Source organism: Diabrotica undecimpunctata, chromosome 5, assembly GCF_040954645.1.
Source record: "Diabrotica undecimpunctata isolate CICGRU chromosome 5, icDiaUnde3, whole genome shotgun sequence".
Taxonomy (NCBI): Eukaryota; Metazoa; Arthropoda; class Insecta; order Coleoptera; family Chrysomelidae; genus Diabrotica; species Diabrotica undecimpunctata.
Window position 1 is genome coordinate 3,662,261 of NC_092807.1, and position 22,620 is coordinate 3,684,880.

A 22,620-nucleotide genomic window follows, 5' to 3' on the forward strand; every position below is an offset into this window, starting at 1 on the left:
AGTGAAATTAATCCAGTGATTATAGATTTACATAATGATAGCGGTAGTGAATTTAGTGACGATGATGATGATTTAAAAATTTGAATAATCCACTATTACAATGTTATTAATTGTACAGCAGATTAACCATTATGTAACATTCATTATTAGTCAAACAAACAATAATATTTAAAATTCCATTTAAATTTTTGCTCTTCATTTTATACAAATTAACTCTAACTGATAATACAGGCAAAACTATTCTAAACAAAGTAAGTAATTAAAAAGATTATGGAGAACTCCAGTTCAGTTTACCGTGGCTTTTGCTACAACGAAAGATTTTCTGCGAATTCCATTAATCGGTTAGAGGTGTAAGTTTGTTAAATGTACTGTACAGAATCACTTTTATAGTTCTATGTACTGCTTAATTCCTCTTTTGTCTTTGATTTTCTTTGTTTGATAATTTCGTATTATTAATGACTCAAGTCGTTTTATTGTCAGGTTTACTAATATTTTATGTTATAATATGAAGGTGGCGATCTTTGGAAGCAGTTTCAACATCCTGCGCCCAACTGTCTGACGTTCCCAGCAAAAAGTCAATCTCCAAGAACGTGAAGAGCTGGTTGATGGGTTTATTCAACGGTAACGGCATCAAATCCAGCAATTCGTCATTGAGAAAGGGCGTTATGAACGAGTACAACAATCTGCAACCAGAAAAGGAAAGCATCGTTTAATGAAAATGGAAATATTGGAGATACTGCGGGAGTTGGAACTCTTTTCGAGTCGATTTAAAGTTGTTTAGGAGTTTATGTAAAATTTTATTAGACCGGGTTCTTCAATTTGAACGTCGGTGGTTGTTTTAGGTAGCACCTTGGATTATATATACCCCAATGGGGTGCCGTTCTGTCAAAAGCGTTCACTAAATATTTTATGATTTATAAAATCATATAAAAAAGTCTTTGATATAGTAAAAATATTCAGTGTGGGGCGTTTTCTACTTAGCTATTAAAATATTTCCAAAAATGTTGGATGTTTGGCACATTGTCAATCAGAAATGTGGTTTTGTGATGAAAGGAAGGTTGTGGCAAAGAGTTTATGTAAGTATATATACTATTATATTTATTCTATTTGCTTTAATCAGTCACAGGTTTATGGTAAGGTGCTTTTTTGCTAACTGGTCGTATAGTTCAGTTAAATCTTGGACTATTCTAGTTTGTTAAAGAGTGTGTTAGTCAGTGAAAGAGAAACCTTGATTGTTTCTCAATAACATTTTAGTGTTTTGAATGGACGAAATAACGGAATTTGCATCGTATTTGTGTACTGAAAACATCACTGACTAACGAAGACTTTTGCTGAGGTTTAGTTCACCATGCAATGTGTGTCTACAACAGTAGTAAAGTAATATTTTTCTAAATAAAGACTTAATAATTGAGGGGGTCAGACGTAAAAGGGTTTAAGTGCAGTTTTGATAGTTCTGAGATAATCAGCGTCAAAGTTGTTTAAGTATTATAAATTCTAGGAATGATGAAACTAAAATATGTCTAATGTAGAATGTTCTATAAAATGATAAAAATATAAGGGTATATTATTATTCTTACTTCTTCTTCTCATTGCGCCGTCTCCTTTCGAAGGTTGGCGATCCAAATGGCAATTGTAGTTTTGGAAACTGCTGCGCGAAAGATCTCTGCGGATGAGCGGTCGAACCATCTCCTCAGGTCTTTCAGCCACGAGTTCTGGCGTCTTCCTACTGATCTTTTGCCCTGTACTTTTCCTTCCAGTATAACTTGAAGTAATTCATATCTTTCGCCTCTCAGCACATGACCCAAGTATTGCATTTTCCTCTCTTTGATTATTCTTAGTAATTCTTTTTGTTTACACATGCGACGAAGTACCTAACATTAGTAACTCTTTGTACCCATGGAATCCTCAACATTCGTCTGTATATATACATCTCAAAGGCATCTATTCTTTTTTCTATTTCAGAGTTCATTGTCCAACTTTCACAGCCATTCAGTAAGAATTATTCTTACTATATCCTTACTATATCCTTCAATTTTTTCAATTATTGAAAAAATGTACTTGAATCGAGACATGGTGTTTATAAATGTTACTGGTAAAAGTTCAAGTTCAGATGTTAGCTACTATTATTTATTTTGTAAACTTTTAAGTACAGTATCATTCGTAATCCGACTCTGAATATCTTCTTCGGCATCGTCCAGTATGTTTCAAATTTCGATAAAAGGAATGGTGACATAAAGGAATGTAGTCCAAGAGGCTTAGCAAATTTTTATATTTAGCATCCTTAATTGGTAGCGTCGTGTCATTAATAGGGTTCAATTTGGAGAGCTGAAAAGATGGACGTCCACTTTGTGCTTTTCCCATAGTACACATAAAAAATTCAATATCCTGGTTTAAAGTATGCTTATAACTGAAAGCCAGTTTTTCTTTGACCAACGGAATCCTTTTTAGGATCTTTCATTATTTCATGTAAGATCGACAATGAGTAAAAATCTTCTGTCGTCATGTTGTAAACTACAAAATTTGAGGATGTATTTTTTTATAACAAGTTTCCAATCTGCTGGAACAAAAACTTAGGGAATTTGTCGTTTCTTCTTTTCAATTAAACCAAAACTACGGTCACACTCATAACCGAACACAGAGAAGCGACACTACTTTGAAGTTACGTGGCCAAGCCGCCAATGACAGCTAACAACCAGAAAATTAATAGTCAGTGGGCATATCACACAATATAAATTCACACATGTCACACAATATAAAATTGAGCATTTATGTTGACTTTCAATAAATATGAAATATTGCACTGAAAAAATAGTTACCTGCAGGGCCAGCTTTTGTTGACATTCTTAATGGTGTAATTATTTTTGATTTACAAAAGGTAATTTACTGATGCCACCCGGCTGTCGCGGAAGTTACGCTAAAACGTCTTTTGACGTGACCCGTCTTTAAAGAGTTACACAATGAAATTTTTTTAAAACAAATTTTAAGACAGTTTCCACGCCACCCCAGAGTCTTGTGGCGCGTTACTTTTTTTGAATGGGTGTTCACAAATCCTATAATTATTATAAAGTGAATCTATTTTGAATAACAAACCTTCTCGTCTGCAAGCTTCTATCCACACTTTGGCACTAAAAATTTTTAACAGAACAAATTTTAGATAAACAAAGAACTTTTTCTGTATTTATAAATAATACTTTATTACTTACAACTATAAGAGTATTAGTATATGCTAAGTATATTGTAAGTAATGAAATATTTAACTTTTGTCAATATCTAATCTTAATAAATTTACAGTTTTCTCCTGACTAAGTCACAAAAATGTCACTAAATATTGAGATATACAACAAATAAAGTTTCAATATTTTTTATTTGTAATTCCCATTTCAAACTCCTAAATATTTTATGTATTCCGATTCACATATTTGATCTTTGTTATTTATATTTAACGAATTAAAAATTGGCAGACAACTTTTGCATATAGCAAAAAGTAGATGAGTATTTAGTTTTTTCATAATTTAATGTAAGTTTGTTTATTTGCAACCATGTTTTTACAATTTTGAAGTCTTGTTCTGTTGTAATTGTATGATTTTACCAATTATCGGTCTAATTATGTTTCCAACAATTTTTAGTTTGAGCATTTTAGTAATTTCTTTGTTTCGTTTAAGAGCGTAGGCGTAAAATTTCGGGCCAATGCTTTTTAAATGCAATAATTTTTTTCGAATCCTGAGAAAACTAACAAATATTTTTGAAAAATTTAAACGCAGAATAAAAGATTACATTATTACCGAGGGTCGAAAGTCCCTTAGAATCCAGACCCACACTTCTCTTTTTTTTTTCACCCCTGTAACTTATTAAAATAAATATTATAGAAGTTTTCAGGGACTTTCGGCCCTTAGTAATAATGTAGTCTTTCATTCTGCGTTTAAATTTTTCAAAAATACTTATAGTTTTTTCAGGATTCGAAAAAAATGAATGCATTTAAAAAGCATTGTCCCGAAATTTTGCGCCTAAGCTCTTAAATCAAATATTCTCGTGTATAAAACCCTCTATATATTTTTATTTCCTAAAAATACTATATTCGTATTGTTGTCTTTGAGCCCGGCCACCATCTGTTGATTTTTTGTCCTGAGCCTTCGGAGACTTGCGTCTTTCAATAAAAGAAATAGCACTGAAACCAAATTTAATGTTTTTATTTTGAACTATCCCTTGGCAGACCAAAGTTTATTTTTTATAGCTCGGACAGACACGTCGGCGTCGGCTTACTGTTCGAAAGTCAAACCAATACTATTATGTAATAACTAATAATAATTACAAAGCAATAGTAATTACCTGTTATTATTCTTAAGAAATCTAAATAAACTTATTCCTTTTCCTGTCACAGATGAACATCCGCGAATCGCACAAATATATCCAGACATTTTAAATATAAATTAAACTTTTAACTATAAACTATAGCTATAAACTTATATATTTAACTATAACTATTTTAACTATAACTATAAACTTTTAACTATAAATAAATTATATAAATGGTCAAATGCACTTGTTGTGTTGAGTATTTACCATAGACGCCTACGAACTATCGAAAACAACCAGAATTAAAGAATAAGCACGTGTTTTTGACAGTTAAACAACCAGAATCGGGCGTGCGTATACAAAAATGGTACACGTTTTGGATCGTTGTGTCGCTTCTCTGTATTCGGTTATTCTCTGGTATAGGTGTGACCAGGTTCCAGAAACTTGTGACGGATCTCGGTGATATAAGTAGCTTGAACGATGAAGGAGAACACTTTGCAGATGTTTTTGTTTTTATTCTGCTCTCCACAAGTCACTATATGCAACTATCTTTGTTACCTTGGGGGTAGACACCTGATAAATTTTATCAGACATGAGCCTTTTCCTGGGAACTTCTTGCTGCAAAAAGACAACAAAAATAAACCCAAATTACATAAAAGATATAAATAATACCCTATATGGATTAAGTTCCCTCAATTTTCCTAACTAACTTGTTTTTTGGGTTGAATTTGTCTGTCTGTGGTTTAAGTTTCATGTCAGCTAATATATTTTTGTGTTTCAACAATTTTTTTCTTTAATTTTAGACCTTGTTCACAAAAGTGCACTTAAACCCTTTTACTTCTAACCATCTTAATTATACTAGCACATATTTTGATAAAGAAAACGTATCTAGTGACTTAATTGAAAGCAAATAGGAAAAATGTAGGTGCTATTTAAGATTTGGCATTCTCAAAAGAAGCTATAGAATCATTTTGGGTGGTTTTTATACAGTAATACAATCTATTTCCAAAAAACTATTGGTCGTATTGGCCGAAATAGAAATTACAAATAAATTTTGACCATTGAGTTTTGTGCGGTCCAACTGACTGTATTTACTAAAATGTATTATCTATGTGAAGAAGTATACATGTAGAAAATACAGATTTTCTCGCTAGTACGAGGCGTGTTTTTTAAGTAAGTACCGTTTTGGAATTAAAAAAAGACGTGCAAAGATATGGCAATAATTTTATTTTTACATGAAAGCCTGTACCTTAATCTACTTTTCTACATAATTTCCGTGAATATTGAGGCACTTGTCATAACGTGGCAGCAGTTTTTGAATACCCTCCTGATAAAATTCTGCCACCTGACTTGTTAACCACTGCATCACAAATGTTTTGACTTATCGTCTTCAAGACGCTGACCGCCCAGGTGTTTCTTCAAGTGCTGGAACAAATGGTAGTCGCTGGGCGCCAGATCAGGGCTGTATGTAGGATGATCTAGAGTTTCCCATTTAAATGATTTGATGAGATCTTTGGTCTGATTAGCCACATGTGGACGGGCATTGTCATGCAGCAAAACGATACCCTTACTCAACTTGCCACGTCTTTTGTTCTGGACTGCACGACGCACATTTTTCAATGTCTCACGCTGCATTGATTGTCTCATTATGAAGCAGAAACTCCACTAGCAATACTCCTTTTCTGTCCCAAAAAACTGTGCACATGATTTTCCGGGCAGAAATTGTTTGCTTAAACTTCACTCTTTTGGGTGATGATGAATGTCGCCATTCCATGGATTGTTGTTTCGATTCTGGTGTGACGTAAGCCACCCACGTTTCGTCACCAGTAACAATTTGGTCTAAAAAATCTTCACCTTCACTGTGGTACCGCCCAAGGAAAGTCAATGCACTGCCTAAACGTTGGGTTTTGTGCAAATCCGTCAACATTTTTGGAACCCAACGTGAACACAATTTCCGGTAATTCAAGTTCTCGGCAACAATGAGATACAAAACACTACGAGAATACTGAGGAAAGCAGTCGGGCAATAATGAAATTCTAAAGCGTCTGTTTCCTCTCACCTTTTCGTCCACTTTCTGCACCAAATTTTCATTAACGACCGAAGGACGCCCACTCCGTTCTTCATCATGCACATTTGTGCGGCCATCTTTAAATGCTCTCACCCATTTCCTTATCATTCTATCACTCATAATGTTTTGTCTGTAAACTTCAACGATCTCACGATGACTATCGATCGGTTTTACGCCTTTAGCACTAAGAAATCGTATAACAGCCCGTACTTCACAATCAGCGTGACTCACGATTGTTGGAGGCATCTTAAACACTGGAGTAAACAAGTATACAATGAAGAATCAGACTGTAATGGCGTCAGTGCGTAGACAAGAGATGTAGGTAACCAGCGCTCATGCGCGGAACGCCGACCGTAGCGCTGCGGCGGCGGAATCGCAAAACGGTACTTACTTAAAAAACATGCCTCGTATATAAGATGGAAAATATTCAAATATTTTGTTCACGCAGTTTATTTCGATTCATAAGCTTCCATAGAAGTTAATATTGGCTTCACCTGCCCCTTCTTGATTTTCTGTTCATTTGCTTTTTTTTATTGTTCAATCTGATGCTTCTTGCATCTATCTTACTGTCTATCCTATTGTATTGTCCTTCTTCTTTTCTGTTGTCTATCTTTATATGGAATATGTTTATATACCAAGCCAACACGACATTCTTTACTACAAAACCACCCAAAATACCAGATCGTTACCCTAAAATAATTAAAAATTATGTATCTAAGGTACGATCGACTCATTCGACCAAAATAGTTCAAAAACTATTTGGTTTGCACCCCCCAAAGTAAGTGCATTTAGAATCCCTTATTGTGATGATCAGTGTGATCTTGCAAGCAAAAATTTTTATTTGTTTTAAGAGCATGTTTTAAAAAAAAACGTTTGTTTGTGCTGAAAAGTTTTGTTGCGTTTATTTTTAATCTTTTAGGTTTGTGTTGTTTCAAAACTGCACAAAAGAAATGTTTTCTTTGTATTTTTTTTGGTATACGAGTGTCCAGACTTTATATGCAGTTAAAAATGAAAAGCAGAAAATATTTCTTTTGTGGCGTTGATGTATAAAGGGTGGCGTGGTACTCAATGGGAAAAATCTACTGGAAAAACAAGTAATATATTAAGAAATCATTTGCCAAGAATATATACTTATACAAGGTGAGTTTTTACTGTGACATCGATCGATAATTGCATTGTAGTACAAGATATCCAATAAACTTCAGAAACTAAATAAGTTTTTTGGATATTCTATACCATAATGGAATTATCGACCGATGTCGTACTAAAAACTCATCCTGTATGTAGGTATAGTTACACAATTCTTTAAACTTGATAGAAATAATCACAAAAACATAATGCTGCAATATTTATTTTGATAAATTTGATGTAATTCGATTTCTTTCCAGTAATTCTTTCATTACTCAATTTTCAATCGTATTGTCAACTGTCAATGACAATTTCCATTTGTCAAATTGACATTTGTCTTGAAGTTACTTGTTTGTCCGGTAGAGCAATCAATTCGGACGTGCCTCGACCCGTATTTTTATTTTGTCGTTGAAAATTGCAAGAACCGTCATATCAAATAGGCGCAATATATTAAGGAACTGTTTTAAAGTACAATTTTTAGATCACATAATTAAAACAAACTAAGTGTTGTATGTACAGGATGTTTTATATATGTCAAATATTTTTAAAACTTAAAGAAATGTGTAATTTATGTGATTGGACTTCTGGGACGAACTATTTAAAGGTTTAGTGGTTGCTTTAGTTATAGAGTTATTCATTTTTGTAAGAGAAAATTTTAGAATTCTTAAGTGACTGTTAAACAAGGATTTTTCTTGTAATACTTTCCTTTCATACATAAATATTCGATCGCACTTTAAAATAATAATTTATTTCTGAATATCTTCAATCTATTATCACAAAAAAACAATAAAAATTGATAACAATGGCATAAATGTACTCTCCCCACGTCAAGGCCATTTTGTTTTCAAATACGTGGTAAATAATTTGTTTTTTTAACACAATGACTCTTTAAGTAAAGCAACTTCATTATTCTGACTGTCTAGGATTATATAATATAGCACGAACTATAACATAGCACAACAGACTATGATTGGACTTATTTTCATGATGAAACCTTTTATTTGACAGAAAAATTTGATGGTATTATACAAGAAACTGTGATATCAATCATTTCAGTTTTGATTTTCCTGCTGAACTTCCCCTAAAGTCAATTTCAAGTCGTAATATGCTGTTGGTACTTTTTGAGGACCATTATTGGATCTTACATTTCCTACTCTAATATATCAGACGAGTAATGTCTATATTACATACTTACTAGCCGCTTGTAGCTTTCCTATTACTGATTTCATTGTATCTGGCCTGTAGGTTCAGTATAACAGTGTTATCCGCATTAATTTTGTTATTTTTACCTTAGCTCACTATTTTTTACCCTATTTTTTTACCCTATTACTACCTCACATCAGTTGTCTATTAGTCTTACTGGTACACTTAATCTTCTACCAAAATCATCGGAATATAAGTTCACCATTCATCTTTTACCGTTCTTAGTCGAATCGTCAATTTTGCAATGTTTCCAATACTTACTAAGCGTATTAAGTACATTTTAACCTTTAATACCCTATAATATGACGCACAATGACGTCACCAGTCAAGCTCATATTAAAATTTTTCGACCTTCAAACACTTTTTCAATGTTTGTGATCTTTTTGCCATGCTTTTGGTAGTTAATTAACCTGATTGTTACTAATAAGTCAGCCAGATGATCTCGACTATCGACAAAACTGTCGAAAGCGTCCAAATCGTTGTGTTGTGCTCGTGCTTTGTGACGTCAGCTAACCTTACATAACCTCACTTGCCTAATCTAAACTAAAAAGCAGTCAATAAGGTTTTCTTAATTACAATATACAATCAAACACTTAACGGTGCTCAAAATTGAAACTAAGCCCAATCATTGTCCCGATAAACTTTCTATTTTGCCTATTTTTTGAAGATTATACTAATCTAAATGTTAAAGTTTTTGTACACTTTACTGTTACCATAATCTGAGTGTGAATAGCCGTTTTTTTCAAAAAGATGTACGTGATTATTTTTATATCCCGTCAATTGCAATGTTGCTGCCTTATAACATTTCGTTTGGGACCGTCTAAGCAACCAACTGACGGACAATTACATGTTGCTTGATAGACACTCCTTATTTTAGTACTAGTTGGTTGTTTAGGCGGAGTTTTTTAAGTTTTGAAAGACACAGTAATGTACAACACAGCAAAGCTGAATCATAAGAGTAGACGTTTTCAAGAATATAATTTGTTTTAAATGAACATTCATTTATAGAAGAGTCAATGTATCGTATTTATTTATAGATTTGTTCAGAACTTCAATGATTCTTTATTATACCTATATTTTTTTCCTAAACGGTTAATTACTACCTTGTAGGAACTTTTAATGGCAAATTCACTAGCAGTAACACATTGGCAAGATTTGACAGGTGACAGAATAATTGTAAAGTCAAAGGTTTGACAGATGTGGCACGTGACAGAGTTATGGTGAAATCTGACTAGTTATGGAGTTATGGTGAAATTCATTCTCTACCACTTCCTTTATTTAAAATAATTTTTTTTTGTCAGTTTTTCATGAAAGCATATCTAGTGACTTTTTCGCTCTTTTGTATCTTTGGCTATGTTGTACATTGTCAAAAACCTAAAAGATAATACAGCAGCATATATCGGAAACCTCGTGAAAACCTTCAGTCGACTTTATGTTTCGAAGATCACGCGAAATCGAGTCAATTAGAGGTTTTTCCGGTCAACGTCTTGGTGTACAGATAGAATTTTGTCTCTTCGGTGTTTACAGAAGGTTTTAAGTCAGAATTGCGTTTGAGGCTGTGAATATTATCTCCAATTATTGTATATAAAATAAAATATGTAGTCGATTATTTTTATTTTTTGAAGAACTACCTTCGCACTAGAAAATGGACGTGCCATTGACTTATAAAGTTCATAGTTTATGTATAATAAAATAATTTCACATGTAAATATGTTATTGTAGGTACTGTTTGATAAATATACATATTTATTTATTAAATGTTCATATTAAATTGATATATCCCCGTATTTTCTCTTTCCTGACACTGAAACCTTTAAATTTTCGATAAAAAGTTTTAAGGATTCGATTTTTTAATAAACGGACTTGGAAATCCAAAACAATTGAATCGCTTATTTCAGAAACAACCGAAATCACATTTTGGCGATTTTGAGTCGTGGGTTACACACAATTTAATGCAAAATACACCTTAGTCCCGTAAGTATAGTTGATTTTATATCAATTTAAAATATCCATACATTTCTGAAACCACCTTTGTCCCAGACTAAGGTTATTTCTGCACTAAATTGTCACTTGTCATTTTGCATATCGACGTTTACCATAAAAAAATTCATAGTCTTTCTATTGTTTGTCCTTATTGCTGCTTACAAAAAGTTGTTTGTATATTGGAAGAAAAACGTTCCTATTTTAATGTTATTATGAATAACGATCAACCAACCACCAGTGCTGAAAACGCTATGGATGGAGAGCCTGCTAGTAAAAGGCTCGTTAATGATAGGTACATGTTGGAAAATGAGGATAAAACTCTTTGATAAAACCTTTCATTTTGTAGGACAAATATTTTTTCAACTAATTTAGATAATTATCCCGAGAATAAACAAGAAAAAACACCGTTAGTAACAAATTTTTGAGCAACATATTTCATCCCTGCTACCCCTGTTAGTTACCACAAATGCAAATTGTTGTAAGGACAAAAGTTGGGCGTCTCGTTAAAATGAAACTACTCATGAAAAATTAGCTTGTTGGTAATAAATGTTGAAAATGGACCTTGGATCCCGGACTATAAATTTAAAAAAACAACATTAATCGTTGTTTTTTAACAAAATATATTCCCAGTTCGATTTTTGGGACTATACCTCTTGTTTTCCTTTATTCTTTCTAAAAAAATTTAATAATTGAATAAGAAATTGTTAATATTAATACATAAAACGCTAAATTATAATATATATTTTGATTTGCTTATTTGTATACATAACAAAACTTACTAAACTAAAAATAAGCAACTATTAGATAGGTACGTTGAATAAATTACATTTTTTTGGCTCGTTAGAAGCGCCATCTATTGAGTACTTACCACATTTGAAATTTTGCTCTACTTCAATTAGAAATATGTAGATGACGCGATTAAAATTTTTAAACAATTAGTATAAAAAAATATAATTAAAATGTGCAAATACAAAGCTGCTGATTTTGTTTATTAATCGACTTTAATTTTGAGCTCTGCATTAATTTGTGCTATGTTTTTCTATACTAATTCAATATTTCCTTTGTCCTTATAATTAAAATCTTCCGAAATCGTAGGAAATATATTACAAGTCAATTAATTACACTATTTACATTTATTACGCTCTTCTTTTTGAAAGTCGCACCAGTTTTTGGGACACCTCGGAATCAAAACGTCACAGGGATCGCACTCGGGAGTATGCAAAGCACCTACGAATTTTTCTCCTCTTTGGATATCATTTCTGAGGTACATGACTGCATTATCCAACAAACAAGATTCGAATTCTGTCAGTTTAGGAACGCCAAGGTTCTTTGCAATTCCACCTAAAAAGAAACAGTAATTTGGATATAAAAAAATGCAGAAGTTTTATAGAAGTCTGGGTTTTAATAATTCTTGAATGCATAGAATACGTGGCGGCCGTAGCTTAGTGTCTATGGTATGGCTTATCAAGTTCGCCATGGAGGATCGGGTTCGATCCCCAGAACAGGCAACGGTAATTTTTCAATTTCTAATTTCAATTTTTGTAATTTATATTTTGATTTGAATAATTTCAGAGATATATAGTATTTGTATTTATTTCTAAAATGTAGCTGCAATTTTTTTGACACCCATGTGCGCCAACATAACTTTTTATTTCTGACATTTTCATGATTTGAGTTATAGTGAAATTAATTTTGCTGTGTTACTATGAGGCATTGTTGCCCATTGTACAAACACGAAATTATTTGTAAATGCTTTTTAAACAAGGCTACAAAGTAGGATACGAGGCCACATTTAACCATTTTAAATAAATGAAAAGTTATTCCGTATGATACATAAAATGTTTGAGAGAGCACTGAATGGAGAAGACTTACCGGCAGAATGGACCCAAGCATATATGACATCAATATACAAGAAAGGAAATAGAAGAAACTGCGAAAACTATCGGGGAATCAGCATTATATCGTCTATAGGCAGACTGTATGGAAAGACCATAAAGGAAAAATTAGAAATATATATACAAGATAAAATCGGAGAAGACCAGGCAGGTTTCACAGCGGGGAAAGCATGCTTAGATCACATTTACACGGTCGAACAACTAATAGAAAAAAGAATGGCCAAAAATAGATCCGTCCATCTGGCTTTTGTTGATCTTAAGAAGGCATATGACTCAATACCTAGAACCAAGCTATGGGAAGCAATGGAAGACATCGAAGTTCCACGAAGATTAATAAACGCGGTAAAAGCACTCTACAAGAATAACGAAGTAGCTATCAAAACGGGCAATAGACTATGCAGGCCATTTAAGACGACAAAGGGACTACTACAGGGTTGCTCCACATCCCCCACCCTGTTCAAAATATTCCTGGAAAAAACCCTGAAACCATGGAAAAGAAAGTGCGAAGGAATGGGTATACCAGTAAGGAACGAATATCTATATACGCTAAGTTTTGCCGACGACCAAATAGTGATCGCACAAGACGAGGATGACCTCAGTTTTATGATGAGAAAACTGGAGCAGGAATATACAAAGAATGGGATGGAAATAAACCTAAAGAAAACTGAATACCTAACAACGGAGAATACAGACATAAAACAGTTGGAAATAGACGAAGGTAAACAAATCAAAGGAACAGACAAGTATAAGTATTTAGGTTTCATAATATCAAACAAAGGAACAACGGAGGAAGAGATAAAAAATAGACTAGGACAAACAAGAGACTGCATACGAAAATTGAACCCGGTACTATGGGATAAGAACATCAGCATGAAAACAAAGAAAAAAATATATAATACCATGACAAGAAGTATCCTCACTTATGGGTGTGAAAATTGGACAATAAATAAGAAAACCAAAAACAAAATAAGAGCAACAGAGATGGAATTCCTAAGGAGAAGCTGCAGAGTAACAAGAAGAGACAGAATAAATAACATGGAGATTAAGAGGAGAATGGGAATGAACTCCGACATAATAGACTACATCGAACAGAAGAGATTAACATGGTACGGACATGTCAGAAGAGCAGACCAAAATCGGTGGATAAATAGAATAACAGAGTGGAGCCCGATAGGAAGAAGAAAGAGAGGCAGACCCCGAAGATCTTTCAGAGATGAAGTGGACGAAGCAATGAGTAGAAGAAACCTACAGGAAGGGGACTGGCTAAACAGGAAAAATTGGAGAAAACGGTTGAGCGAAGGAATACAGTGAAAACTGTGGAAATCCTTGTATATATATATAAATAAATGACCTGATAAATTACTGTACTTGGTTAACTTTACAATTTAATTTACAATATTTTAATTATCAAAATCGTTTTTTATTTATCACATTCTTCTTTTTTCGTACTGTAGTATGAGTACATGAGCGTAGTTGCGAACAGAAAATAGCGTAAGCCATCTAGCAACATTGTTTATTTTTTCAGATGTGACGTAAAGGCGTAAATAGAGACATATATACTTCCTCTAATTTACTTATCGTTGCATGTCATCCGCGTCATAGCCCATGAGGTCACATGATACCAACACGAAATATTTAGGCGATAGATGTGCTCTTTTTTAGAGTCACTTTGCCGAGTACACTGGCATTACAGCCACTAGACATATTTTATTATATACGCGTAGAACTAATATTTAAAAATTTCTATTAATGTTAACTTAAAGAAATACACAATAATATGTTTCATTTAATTTGTATAAATGCATTATAAAGCGTTTTTATGAAGAACATTTGTTCGGAACACACTGTAACTGTAATCGAACGAAAGTGATATTTGGGCATAAATTGGTAATACTTTGACAGTTGCGGTGTTGACTAATGTTAATAAGTAATGAAAAAAGTGTTGTTTTTGTTTAAATATTCCATTTTACATCCTTATACGACGCATACAAGCGGCTCAAATTGTTTTTAACAAGATTATTTTTAATTCTAGTTTTGTTTCTATTTATTTACATTAAATATTAATTTGTTTTATTGTGTAATCCACTTTTGCAATAATTATGTGACCTATTTGATTTAAAATGGATTCAGGATTTTTTTATACTTTGGCAACTGTGTCAACTTCGATCTCTGTCAATTATAATGACGTGCAACGGTAAGTAAATTAGATGGACTGTATGTCAACTGTAAAACATTTTTCGATAAAATACAGTATGTCTGTACAAATTATATTTAGCACGTTGCTGCGAATGAAATATTGTGTAAAAAAATGTGTCTATAGAGTTATATTCATTTAACTTTTCTATTCTGGGCAGCTGTTTAATAGTTTCCTATTATTTTACATAGTTGGCCAATGTGATTGATTAGGTTAGGTCGCCCCCGAAGTGGAAACTGTCTTTGTGTCTTTCTCATTTTTAGACTCCTTATTTTTCTATGTGACTCTATATTTCATCTTTTTTTTATCATTATATAATGGCTGTCTTAGTTAATTACCTAAATATTTCATCCTGAAACCGTGATTTTAGTGTTTTCATTACACGGTTTTCGTTTGTCTAAATAAATAGTTTATCCAGCTAAAATTAAACCTAAAACATTATTGATACCTACCAGGTCCTAATAGAAGTGGGGTAGACAAATAGTTGACGTCAGGGTGGGCTTTGGACGGGACATAAGCGCACTCGATGATATCTGGATAACCCCTAATGGCTTTAACCAGAGATATGACGAAACGGGCACAAGCGAAGGCGCTGGCGAAGTGTCCGTTTTCGGGAGGTTTCAATTTTAACATATTTTCCCTGGCTTTTCTGACCGTCGCCGTTATACTTTCTATTTCTTCCTGGAAAGCAAAATAAGTAAGAGTGAAATGCATTACACAGTGTGACAGACAGAAAAATGGAGAATTTATAAGACAAGAACTGTAGGTCTATTGGATCAATGACAAAATAAAAGAATAAGGAGCAAAATGGAACCTACATATAGACAGAATAGATGAAAATCGATTATTTAAACAAATACTAAATTAAAAACTCGGATGAGGAACTTTTTGAATAGATAGAACGAAATTTAAAGCCGAAAGAAGCAACAAATACCTAATCCCTGCAAAGATGAAGACGAAGATCGTACACTTCCCGTCATATAAAACTGGTACACTTTTTTTTTCCCAATGTAAACCTGTGTTCAGACTGGATACAATGGTCCGTGAATCAATGCATTGTTGCCATCACAGATAACGGAATTGCACAAAATCTAAGTGTAAAAAATAACGTTCCGAAATGTATAAAGTTTTTAGATAGGTATTATTTTTATCATTAACAACAGAAACCTGTATCTAATAAATTTAATAACCAAAGATAGGGTTGAGCTTATATCCACAATGTTTGAAGGGAACATTAGAATGCATCTACTGTAATTTTATACTTAAGATTAAATTATTATTTATTACAAGAACAATAAATGTGAAAAACTGACATTATACTTTAATACTTTATCCTACGTATTATAAACTATAAAATATCCGGGACGAAAAAACGCTTTTCAAAACGTGACAGTTACAATCCAATATCTCACTGATCACTGAAGTGTTTTATTATAATAATTTAAAGTTATGTTTAGATTGATTATCTATCATTATTTTTGAATCGAAATATTTTCATAAATTATAATAAAACACAAATCAATGTATGGGTACTTAATGGGTACAGTGGGTACTTAATTGAGATTATGGAAAATTACAATAGTAATAGGAGAATTTGTTAGGATGCATGTTTAAATAAATGTGACTGACTGATAGAGAATGCTCGGTAATGTTTTAATTTTTAGTATACTCAAAACTGGCGGTCTGTCGCACAGCCCTGCTTTTAGCTGGCTTCATATAATATTTTCTTTGAACTGGCAACAGTGACCTGGAAATTAGAATAACACATGGTGCATATGTGCAATAACGAACGGTGCATACCAACCTTCATAGTATATTGTAGTGCGAATTTAGACTTTATTTTTTGGGGCAGGTCAAATCTACGTCCGAAAATATCTGAGCTGATGCAAAAGCAGCGAAATCGTTGGTTTTAGCCTACACTTTGACTACTAAAGGTGATTGCAGCTTATATCTCAGAATTGTGTTGACTGTAAATGACAATAGGGCAAGACAGATATCATCATCAATGACAATAGCAGCTTGCATTCAGTTATTGCTACCACGCTTCAGGTCGTTAGTTCATCTAGTTCGTGGGCGTCCTCTGCTCCGTATTGCTTATTGCTTTGGTCTCCACTCTAAAATACGTTTTGTCCATCGATCGTCTGATAATCTGGCGACGTGTCCTGCCCAATGACGTCTGTTGTTTTTTGTTCTGTGACGTATTTCTTCGATTGGGATTCGGTTTCTTAGAGAGATACCCAACATCTGGCGCTCCATAGCCCTCTGAGTCACGCGAATCTTATTCACTACTTTTTTTGTGAGTGTTAATGTTTCCGCTCCACATTGGTCAAAGATTTTGCTTTTGAGGCATATGGGTAGATCCGATTTAAATACATTGTTTAATTTACCAAACGCTGCCCAGGCTAATCCTATGCGACGTGGGAGCTCAAATGTCTGGTTATCTCTGTCGAACCGAATTTAGTGTCATAAGTACTTATACGATGTAGTCTGCACAATATCCCTTCCATCAACAGTTATATTTCGCACCAGATTAGTCATTATTTCCGTCTTGTTCATATTAATCTTTAGTCCGACCTCCAAGGGAGCGTGATATAATTTTTCAAACATTATAATTGCATTATCATAATAGCTTTGGAGAGACGGTATCTCCTTGCCTTACTCCTCGCTGTATACAGAACTTATTTGTTTCTTGTTCAGATAGTCTTACGCAAGCTGTGGAATTTTGGTAGATATATTTTTTTTTTTTTATTTAAAGAAATAAAGTCGCATCCACCCAAAGGTTATTAGCGACACTCCTGTAACATTTGTAATAATATTAAATTAACGTTTGTAACAGTCAATCATTGTAACAATTAATTACAATTTGTGAACAATTGAACATTTGTAACAATTAATTAAGTTAAATTTTGTGTAACATATTTATACATTTTAAGTAACCTAATAAATTGTCCGGAACTAAACTTTTGTTGAGTAGTGCTTTCAGGTTATTTGGCAAATTGTAAGACTGTCTTTGATTTACATATTTAGGACAGTCTATCAAGAAGTGCTTTATACTGTCTACTGTATTGCAGGTTTCGCATTTTGGAGGTTCACTATTTGAGAAGAGATAGGCATGAGTATACCTACAGTGTCCAAGTCGTAGACGTGTAATAATAGTTTGGCATCTTCTACTTCTGGCTGTGCACTTCCATGAAAAAATATCACTTTTGATGGTTCTGAGTTTCGAACTAGAGTCACTCCACTCCCGATTCCACGCACTTAACACCTTATTTTTGAAATAAACTTTTAGATCGCCTGCGATACTCCGACACTCTGTTTCTGATACGTCACTGGTGATAGCGTTACGCGCACTAGTATCTGCTTCTTCATTCCCTTCTATGCCTATATGAGATGGTATCCATAGGAAGTGGACTCTTCTGAAATTTTCTTGAGCTTTCATTAATTCGGCCCTGATAATTTTCTCAATGGGGTGTTTATGGTATACATTTTGCATAGCTTTGACTGCGCTGAGAGAGTCAGAAAGGACTAGACAACAAGGGATGTTTTTAATATTTACTTGCTTGATGGCTTTGAGCAAACCAAATAGTTCTGCAGTATAGATGCTTGAATTTGGAGGAAGTTTAAATTGAAAAGTGTCATTTGGGGTTACCACTGCTACTCCAACGCCAAGTTCCCCTTTGGATGCAGGTAGATATATTTGATTATGTTAGTGTCTTCTTCTTCTCGTGCCACTCCTAGCGGAGATTGGAAATCATCATGGCCACTGCGACTTTGTTAGCAGCGCGCCTAAAAAGTTCAATCGAACTACACCCGAACCATTCACGTAGATTACGAAGCCACGATATTTTTCTTCTTCCCACACTTCTTTTGCCCTTAATTTTGCCCTGCATGATATTTCTTAAAAGTTCGTACTTTTCACCTCTCACAATGTGCCCCAAGTATTCCATCTTTCTAGTTTTTATCTCATTTAGAATTTCGCATCTTTTGTCTAAAGTTTGGAGTACTTGCGTGTTAGTGACGCGGTCCATTCATGATATTCTGAGAATGCGCCTATAGCACCACATCTCGAAAGCTTCGATGTTATGTTAGTGTAGCGATGGTGTATTCGACATTCTGTCAATGCTTTTAACATTTTCTGATGGCTTATGGTATCGAATGCTTTTTCGCAGTCGACAAATATCACTGCCCATGGTTTGTTGTATTCTGCAGCCTTCTCTATCAGGTTCTTTATCACTAGTAAATGGTCGTTAGTGCTGTATCCCGATCTAAAGACAGATATATAGGAAACTGAAACCTTTTATATTAAATAAAAGGTAACAAAGAATAACGTAAGATATAAAAAATGAAGAAGAAAACATCATTAATAGAGCCTGACAATTTTTTTTGTTCTTCAAAGTACTAGTAGAAATGGAAAAAGAAACGTAGCTATAAAACTGATCTGTGATCTGTGGCTAATCAAATCTGTGGTTGCTAGAAAGATCAATAGAAATTATATAATAGGAAATTGCCCTGCGAAAAATTAATTATCCATTTTGGAAATGCCTGAGAACAGTTTGTTGGTCACAAAGCAGCATGCTGACTTTGTAACCAAAACTAAACCTATGGTCTAACTTACCGTGCTATATTCCGGCGAAGGCTTGGTACTGGACAAAACAGGCACCATAGTGTCTTCGGTATTTCCTCCTATAACGGGAACCAACACACATTCCGGTTCCAAGCCCAATACCCGGGCGGCGAAGGTATTGGCTCTTACAGTGTCCAAAGTGGTTACTCCAAAGACTGCGTTGGGGTTATACGCGGCGCGTTTCTTTAATATCTCGCACGTCATTGGTATCAGGCTGTTGATAGGGTTTGTAGCGATAGCCAGAAATGACTAGAAGAAATTCAAAATATAATTATTGAAACAGACTTTAAGATATCTGAATATTCAAATGGTACTGCAAAGTACGAGCGAGTCAAATAAAAAAATAAGAGGTGCTTTAACAATTTACACTTTTATGATTGTACAAGCTTCTCTATGGGCGGGCATATTGTCTTGGTGATCGAGATTCGCTTGTAAATCCGGTTGTTTTTCATTTATGTGGCCAAGAAAGTATTCATAGTATCATTAATTATATATGACAGCTTTGGCAGGTATTTATTTGAAAACAACTGTGTGAAATACAAAAAAAAACTATCCATAATCTTTTCAATGTCATGTCAATGTCGTGTCAATCAGGAAAATCGTATATAACATCCGCCTTATAGTCCCGATCTATCGCAATGTGATTAATATATGTTTAATCCATCAACATTGTCATGAAGAGGGATGCAGAGATAAAGATTGCTGGCAAGGAATGGTCCCTCAACAGCTATCTTTTTAATTTATTGAAATTTACCAGTTCGTACAATTGAATGAATCCAAATCCAATATTGAACTTTTATCTTATATCGATTATATTTTTAATAGCCTACCTTATTAGCATATTTTGCTACGTTGGTGATGATATCTTGCACGATTGGAGCATTGGCTGACCACATCTTTTCTGGAGGCATAAAATCGGAATCGGGAGCAGCGGCTACAACAACCACCACTTTGGAATTCTACAAAATTAAACAATTATAAATTACGAAACGAAATCCGAAGATTTCTAATTGCCGAAACCAAATTCAAATTCCCTTCGGATTTCGTTTCGTGATTTATCATCAGATGTCGCTATTGCGTCCATATCGAAGCAATTTTAGTGTTGCTTCTACTACGACAGGAAAGATTGTTTTCGCGTTCTGAGCGTTTGTGAATAGCCGCTCCGAAGATTCCTTTTGGGATGAAATACGTATAAGCGGATACACAAACGGACTATACGTGAAATCACATCTTAACTGTGTTTTCTTTTAAACAATTATCAAAGAAACAAACTAATCGTAGCACTTTAGAGAGAAGAACAGTACGTTACATGTCAATAAGACGATAAATTTCTGTATGTATTTTTGATACTGAAAAAAGAATAGATGCCTTTGAGGTGTATATATTATACAGACGAATGTTGAGAATTCCATGGGTACAAAGAATTATTAATGTTGTGGTACTTCGTCGCATGTGTAAACAAAAAGAATTACTAAGAATAATAATCAAAGAGAGGAAAATCCGCTCATCCGCAGAAATCTTTCGCGCAGCAGTTTCCAAAACTACAATTGCCATTTGGATCGCCAACCTTCGAAAGGAAACGGCGACATGAGAAGAAGTGTATTTCCAAAGCGGCCTGATTAATCCACGACTACACGCATGTCGGTCCGAGCCGTGATAGATTTTAAAATGACACCGCCTGTATTAATAGTGGTGGTGGTACAGACCTTCCTGGAATGCTCCAAGCGGTTTTCCTCTTACCGACTGGAATTATATTATTTCAGTTTTTATTTGGCCTTTGATGTAGTCGGTGCTTTTGACCGTGCTCGTGTACATAAGTATCAAAGATATTTGTGTTGCAGTTTCACAGTTTTAGATATTGGTGTGCTTTTTACAGTTAATAATACGGTGAAGTGAACTCTGTGTGTAGTTCTTTTTATAATATTTCTTAAGTCTAGTATTTTAGTGGAAAACATAGTCACATGTATGGTGATTTGTTCTTACGAGAAAGAAATAAAGCGTATTTTAGCCATATGGGCTGAAATTGAGAGCGATGATGAGATAAGTGGACCTCCTGAAGACCAAGATGACGTTTTGGAGAACAATGAACCCACCAAAGCAATAAGAAGGAGAACAGCTACCAGATTTTAACGAAACTCAGCAAGATCTAAATATTCGTCTGTGTTTTGTGGGAAGGGACAAAAAGAAGTTATGGAATAAATTTCCCGTAGCTGTTTCAAAAAAAAAAAAGATCCGGAGCAGAAGCATAGTGACTCAATCTTCTAGAGTAATTGGAAAAGCCAGTGAAGCAAAAACCATTATTGATGCTTGGCAATTGTTTTTTCCAGACTCCGTCATCAGCGAAATAGTTGAACACACAAACAAATATATTCTAAAGCTTCGGACAAATTACATTAGAGAAAGAGATGCCAAATATGGAAGAAATTAAAGCACTTATTGGTCTTCTATATTTTGCTGTGGTCTTGCGGTCATCACACCTACATTTGGGAGATCTGTGGGCACAGGACGGAACCGCCGTAGAGATTTTTCGTCGTACAATGGGAGTTAATGGATTTCAATTGTTGTTGCGAGCGCTTCGCTTTAACGATCTTACGATAAGCTATCTTCTATACGAGAATTTTTTGATGGATTCCTTGAGCGATGCAAGCCAATTATACTCTCAAGTGAATTTGTGCCAATTGATGAAATGGTTGAGTCATTTCGCGGACCTCCTGGTGGAAAAGTGGAAAATGTGGATTTCGGCAATATATACCGAATAAACCTGCAAATTATGAAATCAAAATATTAGCGCTTGTTGATTCCACGTAATATTACACCTATAATCTAGAGGTATATGTTGGGACTCAACGAGATGGGCCCTATAAAGTTGACAATAGCGCCTCTTCAGTCGTACAAAGATTAATTAAACGAATTTCTGGAACTGGAAAAAATCTAACTTTTGATAATTGGTTATCAAACTAACTGTTATGGGCACAATTCGCAAAAATAAAAAAGAAATTCCTACATCTTTACCGCAAAATTAAAGGAGCGTAAAGTTACTTCGAGCATTTTTAGTTTCACCGAAGACATGACTTAGGTATCCTACAAGGTCAATCAAAACAAAATAGTTACATTATTGTCAACAATGCATTACAAAGACGAGATTGATCCAGAAACCCAAGCCAACAATGATTACATTTTACAATGTAACAAAGGGAGGTGTTGAATACCGTTGATGAGCTAAAAGGAACTT

The 22,620-nt window shown here is 34.1% G+C and overlaps 2 protein-coding genes across 3 annotated transcripts in view; one reads left to right on the top strand and one right to left on the bottom strand.

Moving 5' to 3' along the window:
* LOC140440989 (receptor-type guanylate cyclase Gyc76C-like) overlaps positions 1 to 10,467 on the top strand; it is a 338,147-nt gene extending 327,680 nt beyond the window's left edge. For both annotated transcript variants that reach the window (XM_072531353.1, XM_072531355.1), the window contains exon 24: positions 512 to 10,467. In XM_072531353.1, the coding sequence (XP_072387454.1) occupies positions 512 to 713 (202 nt within the window). In that variant the 3' untranslated portion in view covers positions 714 to 10,467. The remainder of the gene's footprint in view (positions 1 to 511) is intronic.
* Positions 10,468 to 11,684: 1,217 nt separating this feature from the next.
* LOC140440937 (uncharacterized) overlaps positions 11,685 to 22,620 on the bottom strand; it is a 68,484-nt gene continuing 57,548 nt past the window's right edge. The window contains exons 9-12 of the mRNA XM_072531288.1: positions 20,219 to 20,347; positions 19,380 to 19,637; positions 15,217 to 15,445; positions 11,685 to 12,016 (exon numbers count right to left, since the gene is read on the bottom strand). Coding sequence (XP_072387389.1) covers positions 11,799 to 12,016; positions 15,217 to 15,445; positions 19,380 to 19,637; positions 20,219 to 20,347 — 834 coding nt within the window. The 3' untranslated portion in view covers positions 11,685 to 11,798. The remainder of the gene's footprint in view (positions 12,017 to 15,216; positions 15,446 to 19,379; positions 19,638 to 20,218; positions 20,348 to 22,620) is intronic.